At 40.0% G+C, this 25,639-nt stretch overlaps 1 protein-coding gene across 1 annotated transcript in view; it reads right to left on the bottom strand.

Annotated features, from left to right (window-relative positions):
* AK5 (adenylate kinase 5) overlaps positions 1-25,639 on the bottom strand; it is an 84,185-nt gene that overhangs the window by 46,239 nt on the left and 12,307 nt on the right. Inside the window, exons 3-6 of the mRNA XM_083743085.1 lie at positions 24,329-24,496; positions 22,278-22,447; positions 22,049-22,162; positions 10,539-10,730 (exon numbers count right to left, since the gene is read on the bottom strand). Of these exons, the coding sequence (XP_083599211.1) occupies positions 10,539-10,730; positions 22,049-22,162; positions 22,278-22,447; positions 24,329-24,496 (644 nt within the window). The remainder of the gene's footprint in view (positions 1-10,538; positions 10,731-22,048; positions 22,163-22,277; positions 22,448-24,328; positions 24,497-25,639) is intronic.

Raw genomic sequence — 25,639 nt, 5'->3', positions numbered from 1 at the left:
GAGCGTGCATGGGGTGGGTGGATTGCCCAGGGTTGTTGAGCTTTTTTTAGGAGGGAAGTGCTCAGAGTTGTTGGGCTTTGGGGGGGGGGGGAGGATTGCACAGAGTTTTTTAGCTTTTACCCCGTAACTTTTTGTACACAATAAGGATCCTGCGATCTACCAGGATCAGGATTAGTGAAAGCATCAGTAGACAATTCTTTTGTAAAGTGGAGGGGCAGAGGAAACTGATATTGTGGAGCTTCTGAAAAGAGGTTTGTGTCCCTTCCAGACATATAAATTGTAGCACTATTGTTGCTGTCTTTAAAAAAAAATCCCATGCGTTTCCACATAACCTTGTTATTATTCCATCACTATTCTAGAATATTGCAGTCATCAAACCATCTTTTCTTCTATAGCCAATTTTTTTTTGGTCAAAGATCTAAAATAGTTCTGCAATATTTTTATTGTGTTGAAGCTGTTTTATGCAATTTCCCACATTTTGTGTGGCCTTTGGAGTGTGTGGTTTGAGCAACTTCCATTTCACACTTTCCCGCTTCCATCAACCTCTTCTGACAAGTTATGCATATCTCAGACTAAAGCAGTTAACTCAAGAAATTCTTGCCATCTAACACCACCCCCAAACATAATTCTGGAATAACAGGTGTTAAATACCCCAGCATCACAAACACACAAAATCCCTTTTTAAGGACTATCACTGCTCTGTGTCCATGCTCATAACTCTGACCACTTACTAGTTCGTGTGGACAGGAAACAAGGCAATCACATACCATGAAACAGTGACATACAAATTTAACTCCAAAACACACTGAAACAAATAGCTACGGCACTGTAAATGGTTTGTGTGCAAGGGCTCTTGGTTTAGTGTAAATTTATATTGTAAATTATCACAAATATAATTGCTCCTTTTTCTTGTTGTGAAGTACCTACATAAGCCCTGAACCAAAAAGTGACTTGGTCAAAAGGGAACAGCCCTCAAATATATTCCAAGACATCTAAAGAAGGGAAATTCTGAGCCATCTGGAATTGGAGGCACAGCGTATCATAAGGGCACATAAACTGCCATGAACAGGGAATTCAGTGAGAGATGAAGTAATTGAAGATGGTGGACAGAAATGCTTGGCAGCAGGCATATAAAAGAGGGAAGGGGAAAAATCACAAAGAGAAACCACCTTGTAAAACTGCTGTCTCGTACATGCTGAATACATTGTGATTTTTACAGTATCTGGCAAGAATGACCATATTGTAGACCAGGGGTCTGCAACCCGCGGCTCCGGAGCCGCATGTGGCTCTTTTACACCTTTGCCGCGGCTCCGGGGCGGATACTAGCGAGGGGAGGAGGCGCATTGTGCGCCCTGACACTCCCCACTGTGACGGGCGCTGTACTGGCTGTGATGTCGCATGGGGGCGGTGCGTGCGTTAGTGACGCACTGTCGCGACGTCACCTTCCCACCCGCTGTCAGATCGCGGCTCTGGAGATATATTTGTTTTAAATGTCGCAATGGTTTTGCGGCTCCCAGTTTTTTTTCTTCTTCGGAAATGGGTCCAAGTGGCTCTTTTTGTCTTAAAGGTTGCAGACCCCTGTTGTAGACAATGTAGGAAGAGAGTAATGACTGAAAACAAGGCAATCATTGTTCTTTAGCAAAACGAGTGTTTTTGTCACTGAAAAGTGGTTCTAGAAAAGCACAGTAGAAAGATTAAAATGAAATGGGAAAGAGATTAGGTAGTTACCAGTCTAGTGGTTTACAGGAAAAATGTTAACAACTCCAGTGGAACAACACTAAATGTTGCATCAGACTAAAGCGAGAGTGTTCTTTCCGAATTATTAAAATGCAATCTCAGGACAGAGAGTGAAAGTTGTGGCACTGACATCTGAAGGCAGCCCTGTATCAGGAAGCTTTTATTTTTTGTGTGTTCTGTTGTGTTCTTTGATATTCTGTTGTAAGCCAACCAGAGTGGCTAGGACAACCCTGTCAGACGGGCGGGGTACAAGTAATAAATTATTATTACTTCTATTACTACTACTACTACTAAAACTATTATCAATTTAAGGACACATTACAGCCAGGCAAAAGCACTCAAGCAGAATGGCTGGGAAAGAGAGGGTGGGTACACACTGTATATTCCCATGGTTTGGTCTGAAGGGTATAGTTTGAAAGCACATGAGGCCACCACATTGCCGATGCTAAACAGGCATGGCTCTTGTTGGTGTTTGGATGGCTGACTGCCTTGGGTTCTAGGAAGAAAGGTGGGATATAAATATAATAAAATAAATGTAAGATGTAAGGATATAGGTGAGAGTCCTGAAGTCCAGACAGAGTATTCCCTACCTCCATGGTTTCCTAGTCCTGTTTTAGACCGCTAGAATTTACATGTCATATGAATTACCACAGAAAATCATGGGAACCATGGTTTACCCCTCACAAAGCACAATGCCCTGTACCCTTAACTAATTACAGTTCCCAAGATTCTTTGAGGTAAGTGATGCGCTTTAAATGTGCTATAAATGTATGGTGTGTACACAGTCGAATTTGTGTTGCCACTACAGGATGTGAAACCATTTCGCAATCTAGAAATGCATATCTGTTTTCTTATAGTTAATAAGCCCCAGTGCTTATTTTCACCATTTGATGACACACTTAACTAAGCTATACAATCACATAGATAAACTTTGGTTTGAACTGTCCACTTACCGTACATAGGGATCTCATCAGCCGTTTTTGTGATTATAGCGGCTTGGAAAAAGGCACTAATGATAGCAAAAGTAATTCTAGTTGTTATGACGTAAGTGGATGGTTTACACTATTCTCGGTATAGGTGTATATACCGAGAACAGTCCATCTCCATCAAATAGTTAATTTAAGCATTGCATGCTCAAGACCTTAACTGATTAGTTTAATAGAATATGGCAATGAAAATATCATTCGTATTTATTAACCTTAGAAATGCAAGACTGTATGTAGTTTCTGACTTTTAATTATGAGAAGCCTTGCTGGGTTCAACAAAGACAGCTAAACTGAAGTTGTACAGGGAGTAAATTAGCAAAGCCTGCAGGAAATTAAAACCTGTATGACAAGCTGACAGCCTAACAAGCAATTTAAATAACTGGATGAACACAGAGATGGAAACAGCATTTCAAAAGTATTAAGGAAAGAACCTGAATGCGTTTAAGTATTAATGGGAATACATCTCATTCCCTAAATGAATCTACATCATTCCATAAATGAATCTACATCAAGAACAGAAGATGTGGCTCAACTGCTTTCAATACTCTAGACAGTTCTCTGAATTGCCATTCTTTCTGTTTAAAAACAGCCATTACCGTTGATGGCAATTTCATGTTTTGTAGAGTATTTTCATACATAGCACATGCTTTCAACACCTCTGGTGTTCCACGTGAGCATTTGCTAGCACTTTGTAAATAGCTAGAAGCTAATGTTTTGCCACTTGAGAGTTATTTCATAGCTCCCGTGTTACAGGTCACCTCACTACAGAGCTGAGTCAGGAATTGTAATAGCCATTCTCCTCCTCCCCTTTCTGGATATCCAACGCTTATAAATCGCTTTTTCTTTACCAATCTAGCTGAGTCCAGAGATAATTAGTGTTTTATGCTAATTAGTGAAGAAAGCTTCAAAAGCTTCTATTCTTGCTTGCAACAACTGAATTTCTAAATACGCACGGCAAACAGAAGGAAGAACCTCCTTTGTTTTGCCGACAGAGAAATCCTATAATTGTATTATGCCGGAGTGGGGAGGGGAGATACACTACATCAGAATGCAAGAAAACCCTGCTGGATCAGGCCAATGGCCTATTTAGTCCAGCATCCTGTTCTCACCACAGCATACAAAGGGAAGAAAGAAGAGGCTAGTGAACACACAGAGCTGCTTAGACAGGATGCCGGCAGAGAGCCTCCCTTGGGACAAGGGCTCAAGAGGAACCCAAGCAGGAAAAAACTACTGAAAAGTAGCGAAGGGGGAGGGGAGTTACTTTGTACAGATAAAGCTTAGCTATGCCTTTATTTTTTACTTTATATCAGCAATTTAAATAACAATTTATATTTGCTTAATTAAAATTATATATGCCTAATTATATTTGTCTGTACAGTGTACAGTAAACTTGATGCAATAAAATTCAGTTAAACTATAAAATCAGAATTCAGTTAAAAGACGTGCTGGATAAAAGTCTTCATTTGGTGTCAGAATTCAACAGGCCTGTCTGACTTGTTCCACAAAATTGGGCCCACAGTATTGAACACGTGGCTTCTAGCTGACATGAGCTGTGCATCTGAGCCATGGGTGACTCCCTAAAGCCTCCATGATCAGGAAGGGATATAATGGATAAGGCAGTCCTTTAAGTATCCTAGACCCAAGTTGTTAAAGGATTAATACACAAACCATGAGCCTGGCCCAGTAGTATATGCACAGCCAGTGTAAGCTTGAGTTATGTTGAATTCAAGGAATGCTCAATATAATGTTATAAGTGATAAAAAGTAAAATCTTTGTAACTATCAGAATAAGAATAGAAAGATAAGGAAAGAGTTATTTTCCTCCCTGTTTAATAGCGATGGTAAATAAAGAACCCAAAAGAACAGAAGCAATCATATGTGCAGGATTTAAAGATCTCACAGTTTGATCAGAAAATGAATTTCTGCACATCACCGAAGGACACAAATAATGAAAGCAATGAAAGAGAACTCTGAATAAATTTTGCTTGTATTGTCTTCCAAGGAATCGTATTTAAACTCATACTTTAACTACAAAAGAACCAAACTGGTTTCACTCATGGCAATGACAGGCCTGCTTTGGATTAGAATAGATTCTGTTGACCTGCAGAAACGATCTCCTGAACAGCCAAAATATTTTGCAGTTGCTCCAGACTTTTGCAGCAGAATTGCCCATATCCATCTCCTACACGATAACGAAGTCAGCTCTGCATCCTATGCAATTTTTAGTAATTTAATAGGAACTGAGGTTCTATCAGTAGCAACTGGCACAGATCTGTAGGCGGCTGGGGGCAGTGGCAACAACAGGGGTGCATGGACAAAGAAGCAGAGCCAATCTGGAGTGCTCCCTCTGGTGCCTTTGTATGGTCAGAGTACAAAACTTCACTTAAGAAAATGGCATACTAGACCTTCAGATTAAGGGAAGGTGAGTAATAAACTGAATGGGCAGTAAAAAGTTAAGAACTTTTAATGAAAAAAGGAGACCTGTGTTGAACCCTGTAAAGTTCATAGGAAAGGTCCAGTACCTGTAGAGAACAAGACAAAACAGGACTGCAAAGTTACAGCACTAGCAGATGGGAGAAATAGGGAGGAATTAATAAAAGAGGACGATCAAATCAATCCTTGGCTTCAGTGTTTGTATAAAGGCTCAATAAAAGTTTGCAAGCTGAGACAAATTTCCCAGAGGACAAAAGAAATCTCAGTATGAAAGCAGAAACCTAGGAGGAGGTAGTGGATGAATTAGCATTTCAGAAGACTGTCATATAGCCATGGACTTATAAAGCTGCCATACGGGCCACTGATCCATCTAGCTCAATACTGTGTATTTTGACAGGTGGTAAATCTTCAAGGTCTCATGCAAGTATCAGCACAGCAATACCAACAGACTGTAGAACTGATAAAATACATCTCAGCTGAGCTAAAGGAAAGAGCACGGAAAAGCACTGGGAATATCCAAAAATAATTGCCTACATTAGACTCAAGTTATGTACTGGTGTCATCAGAGGTGAACAAGATGCTGTCATAGCATCAGCTGATCCTGTAAGTCCAGAGGTAACCAACGTGGTGCCCTCCAGGATGGCTACTCCTGCTGTAAAAATGAGAAGGGCTTTCCTTTGGTGTCATGAAAGCCAAAGGACTCTGAGCTTAATGTTGTGCATCCTAACCCTGTATAAACAGTTGAAAAGTCTACTTTTCTGGCTGTGGCTGAAGTGTTCTGAAATATGAGCCTGAACAGGACTATGGAATGTTATCATTGGAACTTTCCAACAACCCAAGACCACATTATTTCCCACCCTTTTCTAAGCCCAACGACACAGCATGTAGCATCTGACTTTTCATATGAAATCTTCTTGGTGGAAACATTTTAGCCTTTCTTATGATCTTCACTGGAAATGGATGGGTGTTGCTTCTTACATAAGTCAATAAAAGCCAGCTCTATCCTACCAGCCATGAAGGCTGGCCTGCCCAACATGTGATGCCCTGAGACAAACGCAACCCATCACTAGTCATGATGGTGCCCTGTTCTGAGATAGGGCAAAACAAAGCAAGACAGGCAGACATGGTTGCATTTCACTTGGTAACTGACAATCTCCACTGGCCTCTTTGAAAGTGTCAAACTTTCAGCATTCACTTGAGTCACTTTCTCTTCATCTGTTTTCTGTCACACATTTCATTTATTTTTACATGCACTTTTTAGTTTTTAAAAAACCCTCAAAGAATTTTATAGCTTCCTTTATTCTAACAGTAAAGGTATATTTATTTATTGTTGCTTTTTAAAAAATAAATAGCATTCAGAGGGATCACAAATCAGAGCTAAAACCTGTTTAGTTTAAATGCTGAATCCCAAATGAGAAAGAAAAGAAAAAACCTCTGAAATTTAACTAAAGGAAAGGAGTTTGGCTAGATTTATCTGTAAAAGTTGAAGCAAGACTTCATGAGCAAAGTAGGTTTTTGTGACGTTACAAAGAAATCATAAAGTACATTTCTGTTCAATAGCATTAAAGGAATTACTAAAAGGCCTAATGCTCTCATCCTCCCAAAAAGAGCTCACAAAGAAATACTGGGGGGGGGGGGAATGAGAGTCCTTGGGGAAATCTAATGCCATCTCCGTGGCTTTTACTTGGCAGACTGAAATGTGTAACTGCTGGAAATATATTCTTAGAAGTAATGCCTACCAAATGTATCTTGCAATTTAATGGTATTATTTGGGTTTTGCAAGTATAATTCTAGGAAGGAAAAATTGCTGTGGAAAAAAGGAGTAAAGTATGTTTATTTAATTTTTTTATAGAGAGGCAGTCTTATCTTACAGCTTGTCATGGAAATACATAGCATGAACACTTTATGTAGTATGGTAGTCTCTCAAAATGTTTTGATCTACAATTCCCATCAGTCCCAGACAGCGTGGCTATGGCTGGGCCTGACTGGGAGATAGATGATATAGATCAGGCATAGGCAAACTCGGCCCTCCAGATGTTTTGAACTACAATTCCCATCATCCTTGACCACTGGGTCTGTTAGCTAGGGATCATGGGAGTTGTAGTCCCAAAACATCTGGGGGGGCCGAGTTTGCCTATGCCTGATATAGATAGATGATAGATGATATAGATAGATAGATGATAGATAGATGATAGATCGATAGATAGATAGATAGATAGATAGATAGATAGATGGATGATAGATATAGACAGACAGACAGACAGACAGACAGACAGACAGATATAGGTAAAGGTAAAGGGCTGACCATTAGGTTCAGTCGTGGCTGACTCTGGGGTTGCGTCTCTCATCTCGATTTATTGGCCGAGGGAGCCAGCGTACAGCTTCTGGGTCATGTGGCCAGCATGACTAAACTGCTTCTGGTGAACCAGAGCAGCGCACAGAAACGCTGTTTACCTTCACGCTGGAGCTGTACCTATTTATCTACTTGCACTTTGACGTGCTTTCGAACTGCTAGGTTGGCAGGAGCAGGGACCGAGCCACGGGAGCTCACCCCGTCGCGGGGATTCGAACCGCTGACCTTCAGATCGACAAGTCCTAGGCTCTGTGGTTTAACCCACAGCACCACCCGCGTCCCTATTAGATAGATATAGATACTTGCAAAATCGATTGATTTACTTGCAGTATTTTATGTCACCCTTCATAAATAATCCAGAGCAGATTACAACAGTAAGAATATGAATCAAACAATAGAACAAGCGATAAAATATCAAAAACAAAGTGAATACAATAAAATGCAGTAGAATCACAATAAATGAGACAATCCCTAAATGACTTGGTAACAATGACCAAAAAAATGCTGGGGTAAACAGGTTTTCAGAAGGTGCTGAAAATTCTGGAGATTTGGCTTTTGGGTGTGAGTGGCAGGCAGGAAGATGTTTCTGCAGATTAGGCACCACAGCAGAAAAGCCCTGTTGTGACAGATTTGGCAGGTGATGCTTAAGACAGGATTGGCATGCAGGGATAACTCCAAAAGCCCTTCCACAAGACAAGCTTGTGCCAACATTATCCCTGCAGTTCTTCCCCATTACAGAAGCCCCCGTTACACAAGTTATCCCCCACTGCACATGTCAGAGCACAAATATTTCAGGACATACTTTTGCCCAGAAGATAGTTCTCCCTGCTTTAAATCCTTCTAAAACTGTCATGCAATCACCTTATTTTAAAATAATATTTCCCTGAGCTCAGTTTAGTTGCTTGCTGTACAATGCTAAAGTTTCTTTAAAAAATAATAATTAAGAATTGTTGAGCAATAACTAAATGGAAGTTACTTCTCTGCGAGCCAGACTCTTTTCACACACTAGATCAACATTATTCTTTCTTTGCTGTTTCCTTAAATTTCTCACACAAATATTCTAATTAAATGAGTCCTACATTATGACTCCAGTTCCTCTCTTGCTTGAGATGCTTTAGCTGCCAAGTATGAAGTAGTAGCTTGTAAAGACCTGATGATTCTTTTTTTCTCAACCTTCTGGCTGTAGCTGATAATACCCTAATTGTTGCAGGAAACTATTGCAGTGGCAAGCAGATGTTACATTAGTTAGATAAGCTATATAACCCTTTCAAGTACAATGCCAAAAAAGGGGAAGAAGTGAAAATGGACTGTTTTATACCCTGTTCATGAAAATTTAGGATCCAAGTTGTGGGCTTTTTGCCATACATTACTTTTCTAGAAATCCAATAGTCTTATGACTATGACATTCCTAAGCCTTACAGTTCATACCATTTGTTGATTGATATGTGCCAGTTCAAATATGCAATTTAACCTACACAGGTGTAGTCAAACATACCTTTGATGCCCATGTGTAAATATCATATATATATATATGAGAGTTGGAAACCCAATGCCAATTGTGGGCTTCTAACATTTACACTTACATAATAAAATTGGTGTTACACACAATCCCCTGGTATAGTCATAAATGTAAAGTGTCCTTAAGTAGACTTTTGTAAATGTTAAGATGGTGGCTTTGATGGAGCCTACAAGTGAAATTCATTGAGTATTCATACTTCCAAAATCTGCAAAAATATTTATCAGATGAACGGCTCTGACAAAGAGTCTTCACAAAGATTTTTAAGCAAGTCTGAAACTTACATAAAATTATTACTTCATCCATAGCCAACATAAGAAATCACCTTTTTAAAATCAATAGGAGTTACTCCATAATATTATATATGTTAAAAATGAAAGGGGTAGGAAACTGTGGCCTTTTAGATTTTGGACACCAACTCCAATCAGGTCCAGCCAGTATGGCCAATGGCCAGAGATGACATAAATTTGAAGTCCATCAACATATGGGGAACATTGGGTATTCTTGGATGACAGAGTTAAACATGCTAACTATGCAATCCAGTGCAGAAGCAAGTGCTACTGAGTTCAATGAAACTTACCAAGGTAAGTGTGTGGGATCACAGCCCTAACTGTATACTTCATTGCAGTATACTTTTATATTGAAAAAAGGTACATAGATGTCACTTTACTTTGAAAGCAGAGTTCATCTCAGAAATGTTAGCAAGAGCTATCCGGGCCATTTTAGTATGCATCCTGAGTGACTCAACAGAAATGCTGTCCGTTTATACTAGTGAAGAACTGATGAATCACTAGCCCTGGCATAGCATGGAAAGCTTTTCTGAGATTTTGAAGACTCATTTTCCCAAGGGTTTTTCAAATAAATGACATTGTTGCCTTGAAACAAACCTCACCACTTTCTCCAACTAAAGAGAAACTAAACATGAATTAATGGCAAAACTTTATAGTTCTGAGCCAACCAATGCAGAGTGCCACTCTACATGTTCCCAGAAGTTCCAAGATTATTTTCACCCAATAGCTATTTTAGAATGCAAAATAACCACAGATAGCTTCAGAAATATACTGATATATTTTCCCCAAAGGTGGGAAATCATTTCTAAAGACAAACCTAATAATATTTTATGAATATGCATATCTATACCTACAGAAAGAGCATCAGAATAGCTCTACACTATATGGAGCCTTATCAGTTATCTAGGATAGACAAAGAATTACAAAACCCAGACTACCTATATTTGGAATGGAAAGATACATACTTCTGTAAATGAATGAAAATCTTTAAAAAGTCTCCAAATGTAAGATAAAAGGCACATGTCTATGTATCTTTTTTTTCTAGAGAGAAAGAAGCCTTTTTAAAGGCTTATTTTTAAATATGTGTGGTGGTATTTAATCAACACAGACCTGAAATTAATAGACCTAACATTACATTGGCTATAATGCTATGCATCTACTTACATGGAATTCAACAACAGTTATGATTTGTCTACCAAGCATATACATTGACTGAAGACTTACAGTCATGATCAGCCCCCTTTCCTGGAAATATTTGACCAATGGAACCGTGTTCTGCTTGAAATTCGTTAGGCGTCTCTGCGTAGCTTTGAGGTTATCGTCAGGTCTCCCCTGCTGCTCTGCACGCTTCATTAACCGCTCTTTCAGCCGCTGATTTGAACAGGACAAAAACACCACCAAATCTGGGGTGCAGATCTGTGGAGATAATATACCAAATGAATTAAATATTAAAATGAGTAGACTGGTTCACATTAGCTTCTGGAGAGTCACTGTTTCATTTCTGTGAGGAAAGGACAAAAAGAACTGAGCATGTCTAAGAACTAGTTGTGAACCCTGAAAACCTCAGTATTTTCTCATGTGAAAGTATGCTGTTGCTGTCTGCTACTTATAACATTCTTAACTGGAGTCATTCCCCTCAGCAATTCCAAGTATTTAAGACTTATAAATTAGTACTGTTTTCCCAGTAGTGATGTATGGAAGTGAAATCTGGACCATAAAGAAGGCTGATCGCCGAAGAATTGATGCTTTTGAATTATGGTGCTGGAGGAGACTCTTGAGAGTCCCATGGACTGCAAGAAGATCAAACCTATCCATTCTGAAGGAAATCAGCCTGAGTGCTCACTGGAAGGACAGATCCTGAAGCTGAGACTCCAATACTTTGGCCACCTCATGAGAAGAGAAGACTCCCTGAAAAAGACCCTGATGTTGGGAAAGATGGAGGGCACAAGGAGAAGGGGACGACAGAGGACGAGATGGTTGGACAGTGTTCTCGAAGCTACCAACATGAGTTTGACCAAACAGCGGGAGGCAGTGGAAGACAGGAGTGCCTGGCATGCTCTGGTCCATGGGGTCATGAAGAGTCGGACACGACTAAACGACTAAACAACAACAAAAACAAAAATTAGTACTGTAGGATATACAGTGGGAGCAAGGAGACAGAAGAGTGTCTTTTTCTCTCTCTGCCCCACACCCATAGTGTACTGCTATAACATGGCAGAAAATTCCAGATCTGTAACTTCTTTATATATATAAAAAGAAGTTAATTTTCTAATGCAATTTCTTCCTTTTTTCAACTTAAGAGCTTTTTTCCTCATGTAAATTCAGTGCCAGCTGGTAAGGAAACCATAGGACATTATACCACTTGTTGCCTATGCACACACAAATTAATATTCACCGTGACCTGCACCCAAGGAAGAGGTCGATCGGAACACCCATAAAGCTTCAGAAATGTGATCTTGTCACTTAAACAAAAAGGCATCCATCACTGACTATGACACTCCTGTTCTCAATAATAAAGTTTATACATAGCTGACATAAACAACCCTAATTTAACTGTTATTCTTTTACCAGCATAATTGTTGTGTTAAAGTCTTAAGACAGATATTTACTTTTCACTGTCTATGGTGGGAGTAATTATTTTCTTTGAAACTATTAATATGGCAGCTGTCGCACATAATTTGCCTGACGGTTAAAGTGTACATGGCAGGGGACAGGACAACCTGGTTAACTACATAATTAAAACATCCTGAACTGTCCTCCTCCCCCAATTTAGTTCACATTGTTTAATTGGGAAGATGAGGATATGGCACAGAGGATGTCCTATGGAGAGAAACATCATTTGGAAAGGAAGTGTTTAAAAAGGGGGTGGATTGCTGGCATAAGTTACTTAATATTACAAAGGGGAACACATTCAGAATTGACGTGTACAATTAACTCAATAGAAGTTTGTATCACATTTACACTGCCTCCTCGTGCAGCCTTATTCCCTGTCTACAGCTTATATATACCAGCCTGCGTAAATTTATACAGCTTGGTGTGTGAGTGTGTATACATATACACATTCATTCCCTCTATTTTATGCTTGTAACAGAATGCCTGGAGGCATGAAACAACCCAAACTCTTATATTGTATATATTTTTTGAAACATTTTTTGTACTTCTGCAGATCTTGGGGAGTTTACTGATACCTTCCTCTTGTGGAATGGATGGGAATGTTTTGGCTACATAAGTAGCACCTGAACACAGGAAACAGAAGTTTGACCAGAAACTTATGGAAGTTTATAAATACTGTTGGTTTCTTCAGGCTTGATTCCAAATGCTGGTTTTGACCTACAGAGTCTCATGCAGTTCAGGACCCCAATATCTCAAGAACTACTTCTCCCCACATCAACCAACCTGGACCCAAGATTCTGCATCTTCACCTTCTCTGAGGAGGTACGGAGGGTGGCTCCCCTAGAAGAGGACTTCTAGGTTGTGACTTCCCAGTTTTGGAATACCATCCCCAGGGAGGTGTGCCTGGCATGAACAGTATGCTTTTAGCTGCCAGGTTAAAATATTTGTATCTACCCAGGCCTACGGAGTTTAATTATCTGCATATTTTTAGTAGAGTGGGGTTGAACTAGATTTGCTGTGCATAGTAGTGTGAGCATTTTAGGTTGTTCTTATTATTGTTTTATATCTATTTTTAATCTTTGCTTTTGTAAGTTGCTTCGAGTTCATTTTTAAAGCAACAAATAAAAATATTTATAGATAAATAAAATAAATAAAATCTATCCTACTGTTTCTTATGAAATACTCCATTCTGATTAATTTTTCCTAAAACCAACTTTAATCCAAATTGAGAAAAAGAATGACCTTGCTGTGTTTAAGCCAGTAATGTGTACACAGCCCTAATTAGACATAACAAAGCACTTCAAAAAATGGGCATCCTGCAGTTTCAGATTAATTAACAGTATGTGTGAGTTCCTATCATTATATACCAGGAACAGTAACAGCACAGAAGCCAACACAAAACCAATACAGAAGGGAATTGAAGGAATTAGTAAACAAGCCTTTAGTAAACATCTTTGATCCTAAGATTCAATCCAGAAAGGGCCCCTCTGGACATGTGTGTTTTCGTGGATGCATTCTGCAACTTGTCACTGATGTACTAATAGTGGTGGATGGATTCAGGACCATCCACACATCAAGCCACCTTGTTAGATATTTCAAAAGAAAGGGGAGGCTCTGAGAATGAAAATAGATTTTAAATATGGAAGGTCAAAAGGCTTGGTTAGGTTATCTTCTTGGCTGCAGGGCCAGCTGACAGGTACTCAGTAACTCAAGACAAAGCTGGCCTAGAATGGCCGCTCACTGCTTCCACAGGGGTGGGGTGATGGTTGCGTCCCCTCGTGCTCCGCCTTCATCCTTGGCAGCCAGAACATGTTCGCACCCAGCAGGATTAAGGGGTGTTCTTCCCGCCAAAGAGGGCAGCTTCAAACAGTCCAATAAGAGGTCACAATCAGAAGGAGTACCACAATGTTTTATTGTGCTTTTAATTCTGTTGGGAGCCACCCAGAGTAGCTGGGGAAACCCAGCCAGATGGGTGGGGTATAAATAAATTATTATTATTATTATTATTATTATTATTATTATTATTATTATTATTATTATTGAATGGCCAAACATTGTGACAACACAATATGAGATGCCTGCCCAAGAAGTTTCTCATCTGTGTCCATTACAGGAGAACAGGTCACACAACCATTGTTACAGCCTTATTTATGTGTGGTAGGTCTGACAGAACTCCTATTTACTCTCCACACTCCATATCTAGCCACACTCCATATCTATCCTGTTGTTTCTTAAGAAATAATGGGTTTTGATGCCCCTTTCCCCAAACCAGTTTTGATCCAAACTGAGAAAAAGGAACAACCCAGCTGCATTTTATGCTGGTAATGGATACACAAACTTATTCTGGTTGCAATAGTGTAATGCGCAGCTTTCCAAATCGTGTGTGTCTCCATGAATTATACCTGCAAAGTGTTAATTCTGTTCAAAACGATGCAGAAATGTGTATTTTGAGATAGCTAACATTTGATTTTCATTCACAGGCTTGAGCTGGAGAATCTTAAATCCTATGAAAAGGTGATTCAGTTACTATAATATAAAGCTGGTAACTCCCAAAATAAATATAACCTATGTTACAGAGCATCATAAAACTTGGGATTCTTTGACACATTTTCACTTCCTTCAGTTGTGAAAGGAACAATAATTCCCTAGGGAGCTGAGCAAGAAAGTTGTCATGGCTCATGATTCATCCAAATCCATTAATGTTTGTTAAGCACTTTCAGAGTATCATCGATTCATTCCCTATTGAATATAAAGTATTCATGGGACGTTAAGAAGAACTGTTTTAATCTGATTTGACTGCTTTTTGTAACCCTTTCCCCCCTTCAATCATGTCCTTTGTTCTCAGTTTAGCAGGCAAAATCAATGGGAATTCTTAATAATTTTTGTACAGCAGGCCTAAAGCTTACTTTGATAATGCATACAGGAAAACCTCTGAGAACAGTACAGAGAATAAACAGCAGGGCATTGCATTCTTGAGTAGAAACCATCAAGACAAAACTTGCTGCGTATTTATTTTTGTGTGACACAGACTGATAGATGAATAGGAACGAATAGGAAATAAGACACTTGGACATCACACAAAGCTGTTAAGGTGTTTTTAGAATCTGTATAAAACTGAAGTTTGGTGCATATGCTACATAATAGTGCTAATATTCTCTGGAGAAGGGGCAGGCTGCATGGACTGCAGTAAAAGGGGTAGGGTTGTTGTTTTTTTTAACATAGATTTTGGCTCCTCCCCTGTGCCCCCAATCCAGATCCTCCACCACCCCACACCTGCACTTTGCATTGGGGGGAAAGCTTCCAATTGTCCCCCAGTGTGAATTGTAGGTGTGGGGCCCCAATCAAGCTTGAAGCCACTTCAAGTTGAAAGTGTTGATTCCCCTATCCTTATTTAGGTCAGCCCCACTGCAACAATGGCCTGCACTCAAGGCAAACTATCCTGCTCTGGTTCTGTGAAGGCACCCATGGGGCAAAGCAGGGTGTTGCTCACAGCACTACTAATGACTTGCTATAAGGCTTCTATGCCCTGCCCCTTTCGAAGAACTGGAAATTCTTAAAGGGCCAACCAACGCTCTGGCACTTCTGTGCCCCATGGCCCTTTGCACTGTTGGACTAGAGCTGCAGTTCCTGGGACTCAGAACAATGCATCCAAGACAGCCTTGGCTTTGGTTTGATGGGTCTCAGACCTGCCAGCCTCAGGTTCAGTGGACGCCTGATCACCAGCAACAGGCTCAGATCAGGAAATTCATTCCTGGTCACTCCAGAGTCTTGACACAAGCAACATTATTAATATAGTTTGGATTTAAACTATTTGTAACTGGAATTGTTTTAGTGACTTGGCTGCTTCTCAAGTAACCTATGCACATTAAGAAAAAAAATCTGCATAGGAAGGAAGTAGTGATAAGGTCAGCCACGTTTCCTGAATCTGTATATAGATAGGCTGCTAGCTATCTAGAGTAGGAGTTTTTAGATACATTTTGTATCCCACTCTTGCTTTATAACTGCAATTTGCACTTCAGACTTTTTATTTATTTTACAAATAACATACATTAGTGTGAGGTGCCCTGGGGATAGTTATGTTGACAAACAGCACAGCAAACAATAAGAAAATAATTGTAACAATAAAATACTACAAAAGGTCAAAAGAAGTAAAATAGCAGATAAAACTAGCAGCAATAAATGGTCTTCCAAAGAACAATTAAAAGGCCCGGCATTTTTATATATGAAAAAGATGTTCAGATTGATAATTTTGCTGCTTATTTGACAGGGTAGTCCTTATTTTTCACAGGACCATACAGCTGGGTTGGGGAAGCTGTGAATGTTGAAGCCAAACTTCCAAAAGCCCAGCTACTATGGTCAGTTCTGGTCAGGGATGATGTAAATTGTATCCAGCAAAATCTGGAGGGCCACAGGTTGCCCATCAATGCTGCAGGTCATGTAGTCTGCTATATTGCTGCAAGGCAGGGCCCTGCATTCACCATCCCACCACAGATTAACCCACTGTGGTACAGGACCAAAGATATGCATGCTGCAGAAAGGCACCTGCAGAGATGCTGCTCCAAAATGACTCTTTGCCATCAAGCTAAAATGGAACTGAATTAAGGCTCCTTCTTTTATATGCCACAACTGCAAATTCTTTTTAAAAAGAAAGGCTATGCTTGCAATGCCCACATGGTAGCTTCACATTTACACAAAAATGAATGGCACAAAACATTTTCCATACATAGCCCTACAGATGTATAACCTGTACATTATTCTCAGATCACAGTACATCCATAGTGAATTGCTGTGTTCCACCTTCAGAGACGTATGTCCTTGAAGTCCTCACTATGCCTTAGCTAGCATAAATAAAAGAAAGCACACTTTGTGTGTGGCAAAAGATGGAACTCCATTTCTTTCTAAGGCGTTTTCTGTTTTACCTCTGCATTTGAGATATCATTGCCCTTTCTGGGAAGGAGATTGCTTACAAAGAAGAAATTATAATGACTACCATGCTGTAGTAAATTTCCTTAGGCAAGTATAAATGATCATTTATATTCCTATTCTGCATGTAACAGTGACATTAATGGAGTCACTGCAAAAATTAGAATCTATTTTGTATTCACACAGCACAGGTTACCATTCAATGCACCACTGAATCACTTTTCCCTCCATATATATATATAAAGCCCTTCTTAGTCACTGTTTCATTTTAAAATAAGCTTAATGTCTTCAGTATTTCAAACTGGTGACATTTTCCTTTCGTGAATCAAATGACAATCCAAAGAATGAACAGCTAAAACAATGAAAGTGATAACTATAGCTGTTGGAGCTTCTACATGTTTACAATATGATACACAGTGGGAGACTTGCTAAATGAGGCATAGGCAAACTCGGCCCTCCAGATGTTTTGGGACTACAACTCCCATCATCCCTGACCACTTGTCCTGTTAACTAGGAATGATGGGAGTTGTAGTCCCAAAACATCTGGAGAGCCGAAGTTGTCTATGCTTGTGCTAAACCTTGAGCCTTGAGCATGGTTGGAAGAATTCAGAAGTGTTTGCTTCAGTTTTTGATTAATCAAAATTTAGTCCTGCACCCAAAGCAGGATAAACTGTGGATAGTCTTAGCCATGCTTTAAACAAGCCAACTTCAAACCATGGTTCTGTCTTCCTTCAATAAATCTTAGTTAAGATGAACCACTACTTAGTGTTTTAGACATAGTGCTAAACTATGCTTAATAAAACATGGAGACAGAAGCTTCCAGGCTCCTCCTAATTGCTTATTGTAGTGATACTTAGCAATTATGTAAGTTATATGTTCTATGTGCAACCAATTACTTCTAATTAGTTAAACTTTAAAACTCCCACTGGTTTCAAAGCTGGATGAGGAATTTAGAAACAGGTGGATAGCCCACAGCCCTTAATGTAAGCAACTCAGAGAATCTTTATTATAAGCCACCAAGAGAATTACAGGGTGGTATATAAATGTCATTAATGCATAATAAATACATTTTAAGGAAACTACTCCTACTCAGGAGACTACTACTACTCCTATTCAGAAGGGCCAGACCAGAAAAATAATACCCGCTAATAAAATGTGGGGGAATAAAATGACAATCCATCCTCAAAGTGGACATTCTGGTTTATCTTACAAACAAACCGGATCAGTTCATCTTTGCATATACATCACTGGATTTGATTATTCTGCACTTGTTAACTGTGAGCTGAATATGTTAATATTTCCACTGAAAATGATTAATGGAGATGGTGTGAGATCATATGAAAGGTCATGGAAGAGAAGGCAACCAATGACTACTAGTCATGATGGCTACATGTTGTCTCAAATATCAGAGGCAATATGCCTGTGAATACCAGTTGTTGGGGATCATTAGTGGTGGAGCGCTACTACACTCATGCCCTGATTGTGAGGGTCCCACAGATATTTGGTTGGCCAGTTTGGGAACAAACTGCTGGACCTGATGGCCACTGGTCTGATCCAGGACAACTCTTACGTTCAAATCTAGGATGCTTGATCTATGTTAGATCTTTCCTGCCTGGAACTCAAGACTTGATACTGCAGTCATCAACTGATAAATCAGTTGATATGAATTTGTGAATCCATCCAGACATGGAATATTAAATTCTCTGATTAGCTGCCAACAGGGAAGAGAGAGGCTGATAGCTATCTTGAATAAATATAAGAAGCCATGACTTCCCCTGTAGTTTGCCTACATAACTGGTATTCATTTTATTGTAAATACAGAGTCTTGCCCCAACAGGATATATGGCATGGGGAAAACTCTGCTCATTCCCACTCATGCAGACATATGCCCTAGTCAATGATCCCCTGCATGTGTGGGGTTGTGGTAAAAACTGCCTACTAAGGTTTCCTTGTTCACTACAGTGAATAGAGCAGTCTACATGCATTAAAGAATATAAGCTTGCAGCTGTCTTATGTCATTGAGGTGAACAGGGAAAGTTGCTGATATAGAAACTCCATGTGTTCATAGAAGTGGGAAGGTAATAAAAATGATGTGAGATGATATGTTAGAGTGGTCAAAGCAGCTTGCCTCTCCTCGGGGAGCTGAACTAGGAGATTGGAGTATGCTCTGGCTTGTGGTTTTGTCAATATTTTCTATTACAGTGTTGCCTAGAAAACTGGGCAACAGATTGTTTATTTCTCCTTATTAGCCCTAAAATTTATCATTTTATAAGTAACTGCTGCTGTTTGGTTTACAATAGGCCCTCTGTCCTTTGCACTCACATTTATATAAGATAACTATAGCAGCAGTAAATAAATTCAAGCCCATTATGATATACAGACTTTTACACTCGTTCCAATAGATGAATGTAACACAGGAATGGGGGGGGGGGGGAATGGAGTAAGAACATTTGAAGAAAACTGCTATTAAACTATAGTCAGCCCACATCCGCTTGAGAATGCTTGGCTGACATTGAAGAGGGCCTCACTGGAGCAGAGGATGGTATTTAATATGCTAGTCTTGCAGGTGATTCACTGACTTTCAGCTTGGATGACAGGTAAATGTTAAGCCAGACCTCTTTCTCAGCATTTTCCAACATGCATTTCGAATTTAAAGAGCTTCCTAATATTTGCTAACTCACTGAAATGTGTTATGCTGGAGAAGTAAGTGTTTGTTTACCTAATGCTTTTGAAGAAAGGGCAAATCAAAATTCAGTATTTGAGAAATTATATGTTAATCAAAACTGTTCCAAGAATCCAAAGGTCTTTTTCAATTAACTAGCTGCTTAGGTGCTCTATAGATATTACAGAAGCATTGTGCGTCACATAATAACATACATGGGGAAGATTATTTTGCTTTCTGCTGCCTGTTTAGATCTATGATATTTATTTTTATGATGCCAGCCTATTTCTGTTTCAGTTTGTTAAGAGTCATCTTTACTGTTTATTTGTCCACCACTTAACCATGGCACTACCATTAATAAAATAAAAACAGCACTTATTTATATTTGTTTTAATGCTTTACAGATTTTATATTTGTATTTAGGTATGATTATTCAATGTAAGTTTGTTTTTAATTGACTTATAGCTTTGGACATGTCTTCTATGCTTTTACCTGGACACTTTATGGAGTTTTAAAAATCAAGTGGTTTGTTTGTTTGTTTGTTTGTTTGTTTGTTTGTTTGTTTGCTTGCTTAATAAATGAATTGCTGTTGAAGACTATGCTGCACCTACATTACAAGAGTAAGGTTGATTGCATAGGTGCCTTTCAAAAAAGTCATGTCTGACTGGGATCTATGAACATGAGGAAGCTGAGGGGAGGTGTCTCAGTCTGAGTGACAAATTACTGAGACAAACAGCTAAGCCGATAGATGAGTTAAGCACATCCTTAACTTTAGCAAAAGGGCAAGGAGACCAAAACACGCAACCTCCTCACCAATGATTTTCATAACTTAACTTTCAAACAAAGCAATCCTCGAAAACCAATATAATCCAAATACCTTCTTCCAGTGCTTTTATAGAGATGTTAAATAGAATAAAGTATAAGATGGAACCTTGTGGAGCACCATACATTGAAAAACCAATACTGTATGTTCAACAATCAAGCACTACATCCGAGGCCTTCCGGGAAGTTAGCAGAGTCTCTGGTCACCCTAATCCCACCCAGCATGGCAACCATCAAGCTCAAAAGTGATGGGCCTTACACCTTCTATGATTTTGTCAACATCTTTAGGACTTCACAAACTAAAAGCTATTGATAACAGCCGACAAGCAGCTTTGAAAGGTACATTCAACATGAAATCCAGTTCAAAACAGACACAATCACTTGTTTCGAACCAAAGTGCTTTGCAAATTCATCACAGTGGGCCACTGAAAGATCTTCCACTTTAATACAAGGAACAAAGTGTAGAATGCCCATTGCCACTCAGAACAGGTCTGCTAACCAATTCTGCATGGACACAATGGTGCCAAAGCACCATTGCTGCTATGATGTGGTTCATAAGATGAGTTCTAATCTATGTTCCATCTGACTCATCACAAGTATTCCTGCACTGTTGGTCTAGCCATCATAAGTAGGAGAGGGTGCTCTGGAGCAATTGTATTTTCTCATTCCAGAGGTTAGTCAGAATTTGGTAAAACTCCCAGACAATGCACTTTTGAAATGTAACCTTTGCTTGTGTCTTTAACCAAACGTCATATTGGTTGTTTCCGTATCTGGCAATGTGAAATCAATTCAAAACACAGGATTTTCATCACTTGGCTTGCTTTCATATAAATTAATGAAGCATCCTACTAAACAACTGTATTTCTCAAAATGTATTTTGGGGTAGCTTTTGGTCAAGAATATGAAATGTCAGAAGTGAATCCCGATGAGCTCAAAATAAGGACAAACTCTGAAGAATCTGTTCTACACATGAATTAGTCATTTTCCCTGCAAAAGCAGCTTGTACAAAGATGTCTAGTCAATATGTCCTGCAGTACAAATCACTTTCAATAACTATTAATCGGCATCTTAAGTGATAAGACAAGCAAGTTTCACAAGACATCTTTTTCAAGCACAATAAAAATTTAATAGCAAAGTAAACTGAGTTAAAGCAAAATTTGAGATCACACAAAAAGCTAATTCAATAAAAGGTGTACTATTACCTAACACGTTTGTCTTACAAAAGCTATTGTATGAATGCTGTATTCTAGTTCAGAAGCCCATAATAACCTTTAGGCTGCCTCTCTGTGTGAAAAAATATGCTGATGAAATTGAGCTCTTCCTAATGAGCACTGAAAATGTGCCATTAAGGAATAACCTTTTCTCTTTGCTTTTAAAATCAGGAATGTATGAAAAATACGATTTGTTAAATAGGATATTTTTCTTCCCTTTGGAGCCATTTAATTATATAGGAAAGAAAGTGCTGTCATTGTTCGATACATGACAGAATTCTGGTTGTTTTGAAGAGCATGGGATCATGATACTCCCAAAATGTATGTCAAGAAAACAGCCTTTGATCTGCATATAATCAAGCATTTACAAAGAATTTGGGGCAATGCCTACTGATTTGAAAAGAGTAATATTTAGTCTTTCTGGCATTCAGCTTCTTAACAAAAAGAGCTTATCATATTTTTCTTTAAACTTGTTAAGTTGTCTTGAATAACAAATATCTTACTTGGTCCTCAAAGGAAAGAGCCTGAGCAACATCTCTTGGAAATCCATCAATAACAATACCCTCTTCATCAGGAATCTGCATTAATCTCTGCTTTATCTCAGTGATGGTTGTTTCCTTGCAGTGTGAAAAACAAGCACAAGAAGGTTTATTAGTTTGTTAATAGTATATATTAAAAAATGCATACAAAAATCTTGCCAAAGCGAGTAACATGCCATTGCCATGTTTGTACCTGTGGGGCTAACTCTCCAGTGGTAATTATCTTGGCAATCAGGCTCCACTTTCGATTACTACTTGTGTTGTGGATCTTCTTTCTTAACAATTCACCAACAGATATGTACTCAAATCCATAGTGTTCAGCTATTTTCAGACTCTGGGTTCCCTTTCCACTTCCCGGACCACCTATTATTTATAAGAAAAAAGGCAATTATATTTTCTCAGATTCATTACGAACTACCCACCACCTATGCCAGTCTGCCAAAATCTTTCCCAAAGATGTGGAATGTAACATTCTCCAAATTGCTAACTAGCTGCACACTAGGAGATTTCTCAGACTGCGGTCCAATGGAACCCTGGAGTGCCACAATGCAGCCCAAGGGGTTCCACAAAGAAAAAACTTGTTAATGGTGGGAAAGTGCACGAAATGTGTGATTTCAATTGAACCGCAGCCATGGGAATTAAATGCACTACCTTTCTTTCTTTCCCTGACTGCTATAACCAAGGGTTAAATCAAAAGCTACTAGGGAGGGTGGCATTTCCTGACATTGCACATCACCTGCAGATAGGGAGATGGGTGAGACAGAGGGGAGCATTGTACAGGTGTGGCAGTGGAGCCAATCCAATGCACCTGCCCCCTCATCCCTCCCAGTCTCAGTATCTGGTGGAGACACTTGACACTGGAAAGTCAGGTAAGCAAAGCCACTCTACACTGCTATTAAGTTAAATGCACCTGTCATGGGGATCCCTCATCCTCCTCTTAGCAACTAACACTGAGCTGCAGCCTCGGGAAAGGGTTAAATATGCTGCTCTTTTAACACTTAAGGCAGAGGTTTTCAACCTTTTTGAGTCCACGGCTCCCTTGACCAACTGCATTCTTTCTGTGGCACCCCTGTGGGGCTCAGGAGCCCAGTTATGTCACCTCTTTCCGGCACAGCTGGCAGCATCTCACCCTTTTTTGAACACCTTGTAAAGTGTTCCCTCAGCCTACTCTCCTATCCTTCTCCTTGAAGGCCCTCCGGGCAGCCGCTGCTGCCACCTCTGGTCTCTGAGCTGCACCCCCTTGCCCCAAAGAGAGGTGCCTCCTCACACTGCCCCACAGGGGGCTGGGAAGCTCCCCCTGGCCAGCCCCAGAGGCTCCCATTCACCTGGGGACCTTCTAGTCGGGCTGCTGCAACAAACAGCTGTGCATGCCTTTGGGAGGCAGAGATGCAAGAAGGCACCCGATGAGGAAGACAGAGGCCAGTGTTACCTGCAGCTCCCCTGACTATCATTCAAGGCACCCCAGGGTGCCACGGCACACTGGTTGAAAACCACTGAGCTAAGGAGAGCTAAGAACTCTTTCTGATGAGAACAGAACCCTTAAGAATGGCAATCAAAACAAAGGCTTCTCCCATCAGTGGAGACCAGGAGATTGAAAATTTTCTTGTCAATGTCACTGCTTTTCAAAGTTGCCTGTCCAGCTGTGTCTCCCTTGCTTGCTCTCCAGTTAACCAACTTGCTCCCTTCTCTTTTCAAAGGGAAAGGTTTAAGCTGGTGAAACTTTGTGAAGGGAGGGAACGCCACACTGCCCCCCATATTTGGGGAGGAAATGCTTTCTCCCTTGAAGGGTTTCCCCAGTTGCAGCCTTGTCCCCTATCAAATAAAAGTGAAACAGCCCATTCTGTTTGGAGCATCAGAAAGAGGTGTGCTATTAGGAAGCACATAGGGTGTAACTATCCCTGGTATCCCAAAGGTTTGGATATGAAGTCTGATAGTTTCTCCTATTTATAGGCTTTTTGGTTATTCTGGAGACGCTGGAGGCACTGCCACTTCTGCCTATTACATCTGGCAGTCCCTGGCACTAATAACAAAACACTTCGGCATTTGGGCAACTTGCTGAATATGGTTTTCCAAACAATTATTTGTTTTTCCCGGTCAGTCAATTTGCCTACATCACTTAACCCTCATCCTCCAAAGTTATCTATGAATTGATACCCATTTCAAACAGTTAATCCATTGGCTAAACGGTTAAAAAAAAAGCCACACTTAATCCAAGAAAACTATTCGTTCTCCTTGCCTTCTTACCTATGACAAGGATGATCTTAGGCCGAGATCTTGCAGGATCAAATACCTCATATTCTTCAATAAGTTCGGCTGTTTCTGAGAGATCTGTGTCACTCTCTATGGAAAACTGGTGGATTGGAGGAAGGCGCTCATACCGCCGGTAAGGAAAGTTGGGATTGTCTGGAAGCACTTCATAATAGTAAAAAGAAAGAAAGAAAAGAAAAAGGAAATATGAAAACCAGAACTCTTCTTACATTTACCGGTAATGAAGATCAGGAATATTTTAACAACGCAACTGTTGGCATGAAATTCTGGCTGCCTAAAAAATAATTAAAAATAATAATGAGGGGCTTCTTATTTTTATACAGTTAGGTAATGTTTTCAATCCATCTGTACAGTGGTACCTCGGGTTACATACACTTCAGGTTACATACGCTTCAGGTTACAGACTCCGCTAACCCAGAAATAGTGCTTCAGGTTAAGAAGTTTGCTTCAGGATGACACTGAAATCGTGCTCCGGCGGTGCGGCGGCAGCAGGAGGCCCCATTAGCTAAAGTGGTGCTTCAGCTTAAGAACAGTTTCAGGTTAAGTACGGGCCTCCGGAACCAATTAAGTACTTAACCTGAGATACCACTGTACTGGAATGCAGTAATGTATGCAGTGGCAGCAAAGGCACTGGCTGCTCTAACATCTCACAGGCAGGCACTGCACATCATTCAAGCTGTTAGAAAAGTAAATCGTCCCTTTAAGAAAACTTTGGGTGGGATTCAACTAATTTTTTAATAAGAGCCAGTGAAATTAATGGACGTGATTAAGTTAGGTCCGCCGACGCCAACAGGGCTACTCTGAGTAAAATACCACTTTTTACGTTTTCCTCACAGAACCATTCCAGCTGGTTGCGGCTGGAATATAAAAATTCCTCACGGCAAACAGTTACGTTGTAGTACTTGAAACAATTATCAGTTTAATTAAAAAAAACCTGCCTCCCGGCAAATCAAACCATGAAACAGAACATTCCTCTCGGAAGCCACTCTAGGCCAATCTGTTGCGACAGTAGGAATAGAAACAAGGCAGGCTTCCTGGCCTAGGGAAAAGAAGCATAAAGTAATGGGACCAGCAAAACAGGTGTCAGAAGAATAAGCAGCCAGCAGGCCAAAAGAAGCCGATGGAGGCAGGTGGTTTTGAGAAGCCATCGGACAAGAGGCCCCGAGTGGGCCACAGTCTTCCTCGCTGCTGCCATTGCGGCCTATTGGCTCAGCCTCTCGCCTAGGCCTCAATTCACAGAGAGTGTGCAAGATGAGCAGAGAGTCTTGCTCCTTTTCCTTTTCCTTG

This window comes from Podarcis gaigeae (assembly GCF_964106915.1).
Source record: "Podarcis gaigeae genome assembly, chromosome: 6".
NCBI classification, from domain to species: Eukaryota; Metazoa; Chordata; class Lepidosauria; order Squamata; family Lacertidae; genus Podarcis; species Podarcis gaigeae.
This window is presented reverse-complemented; position numbering and strand designations above follow the sequence as displayed.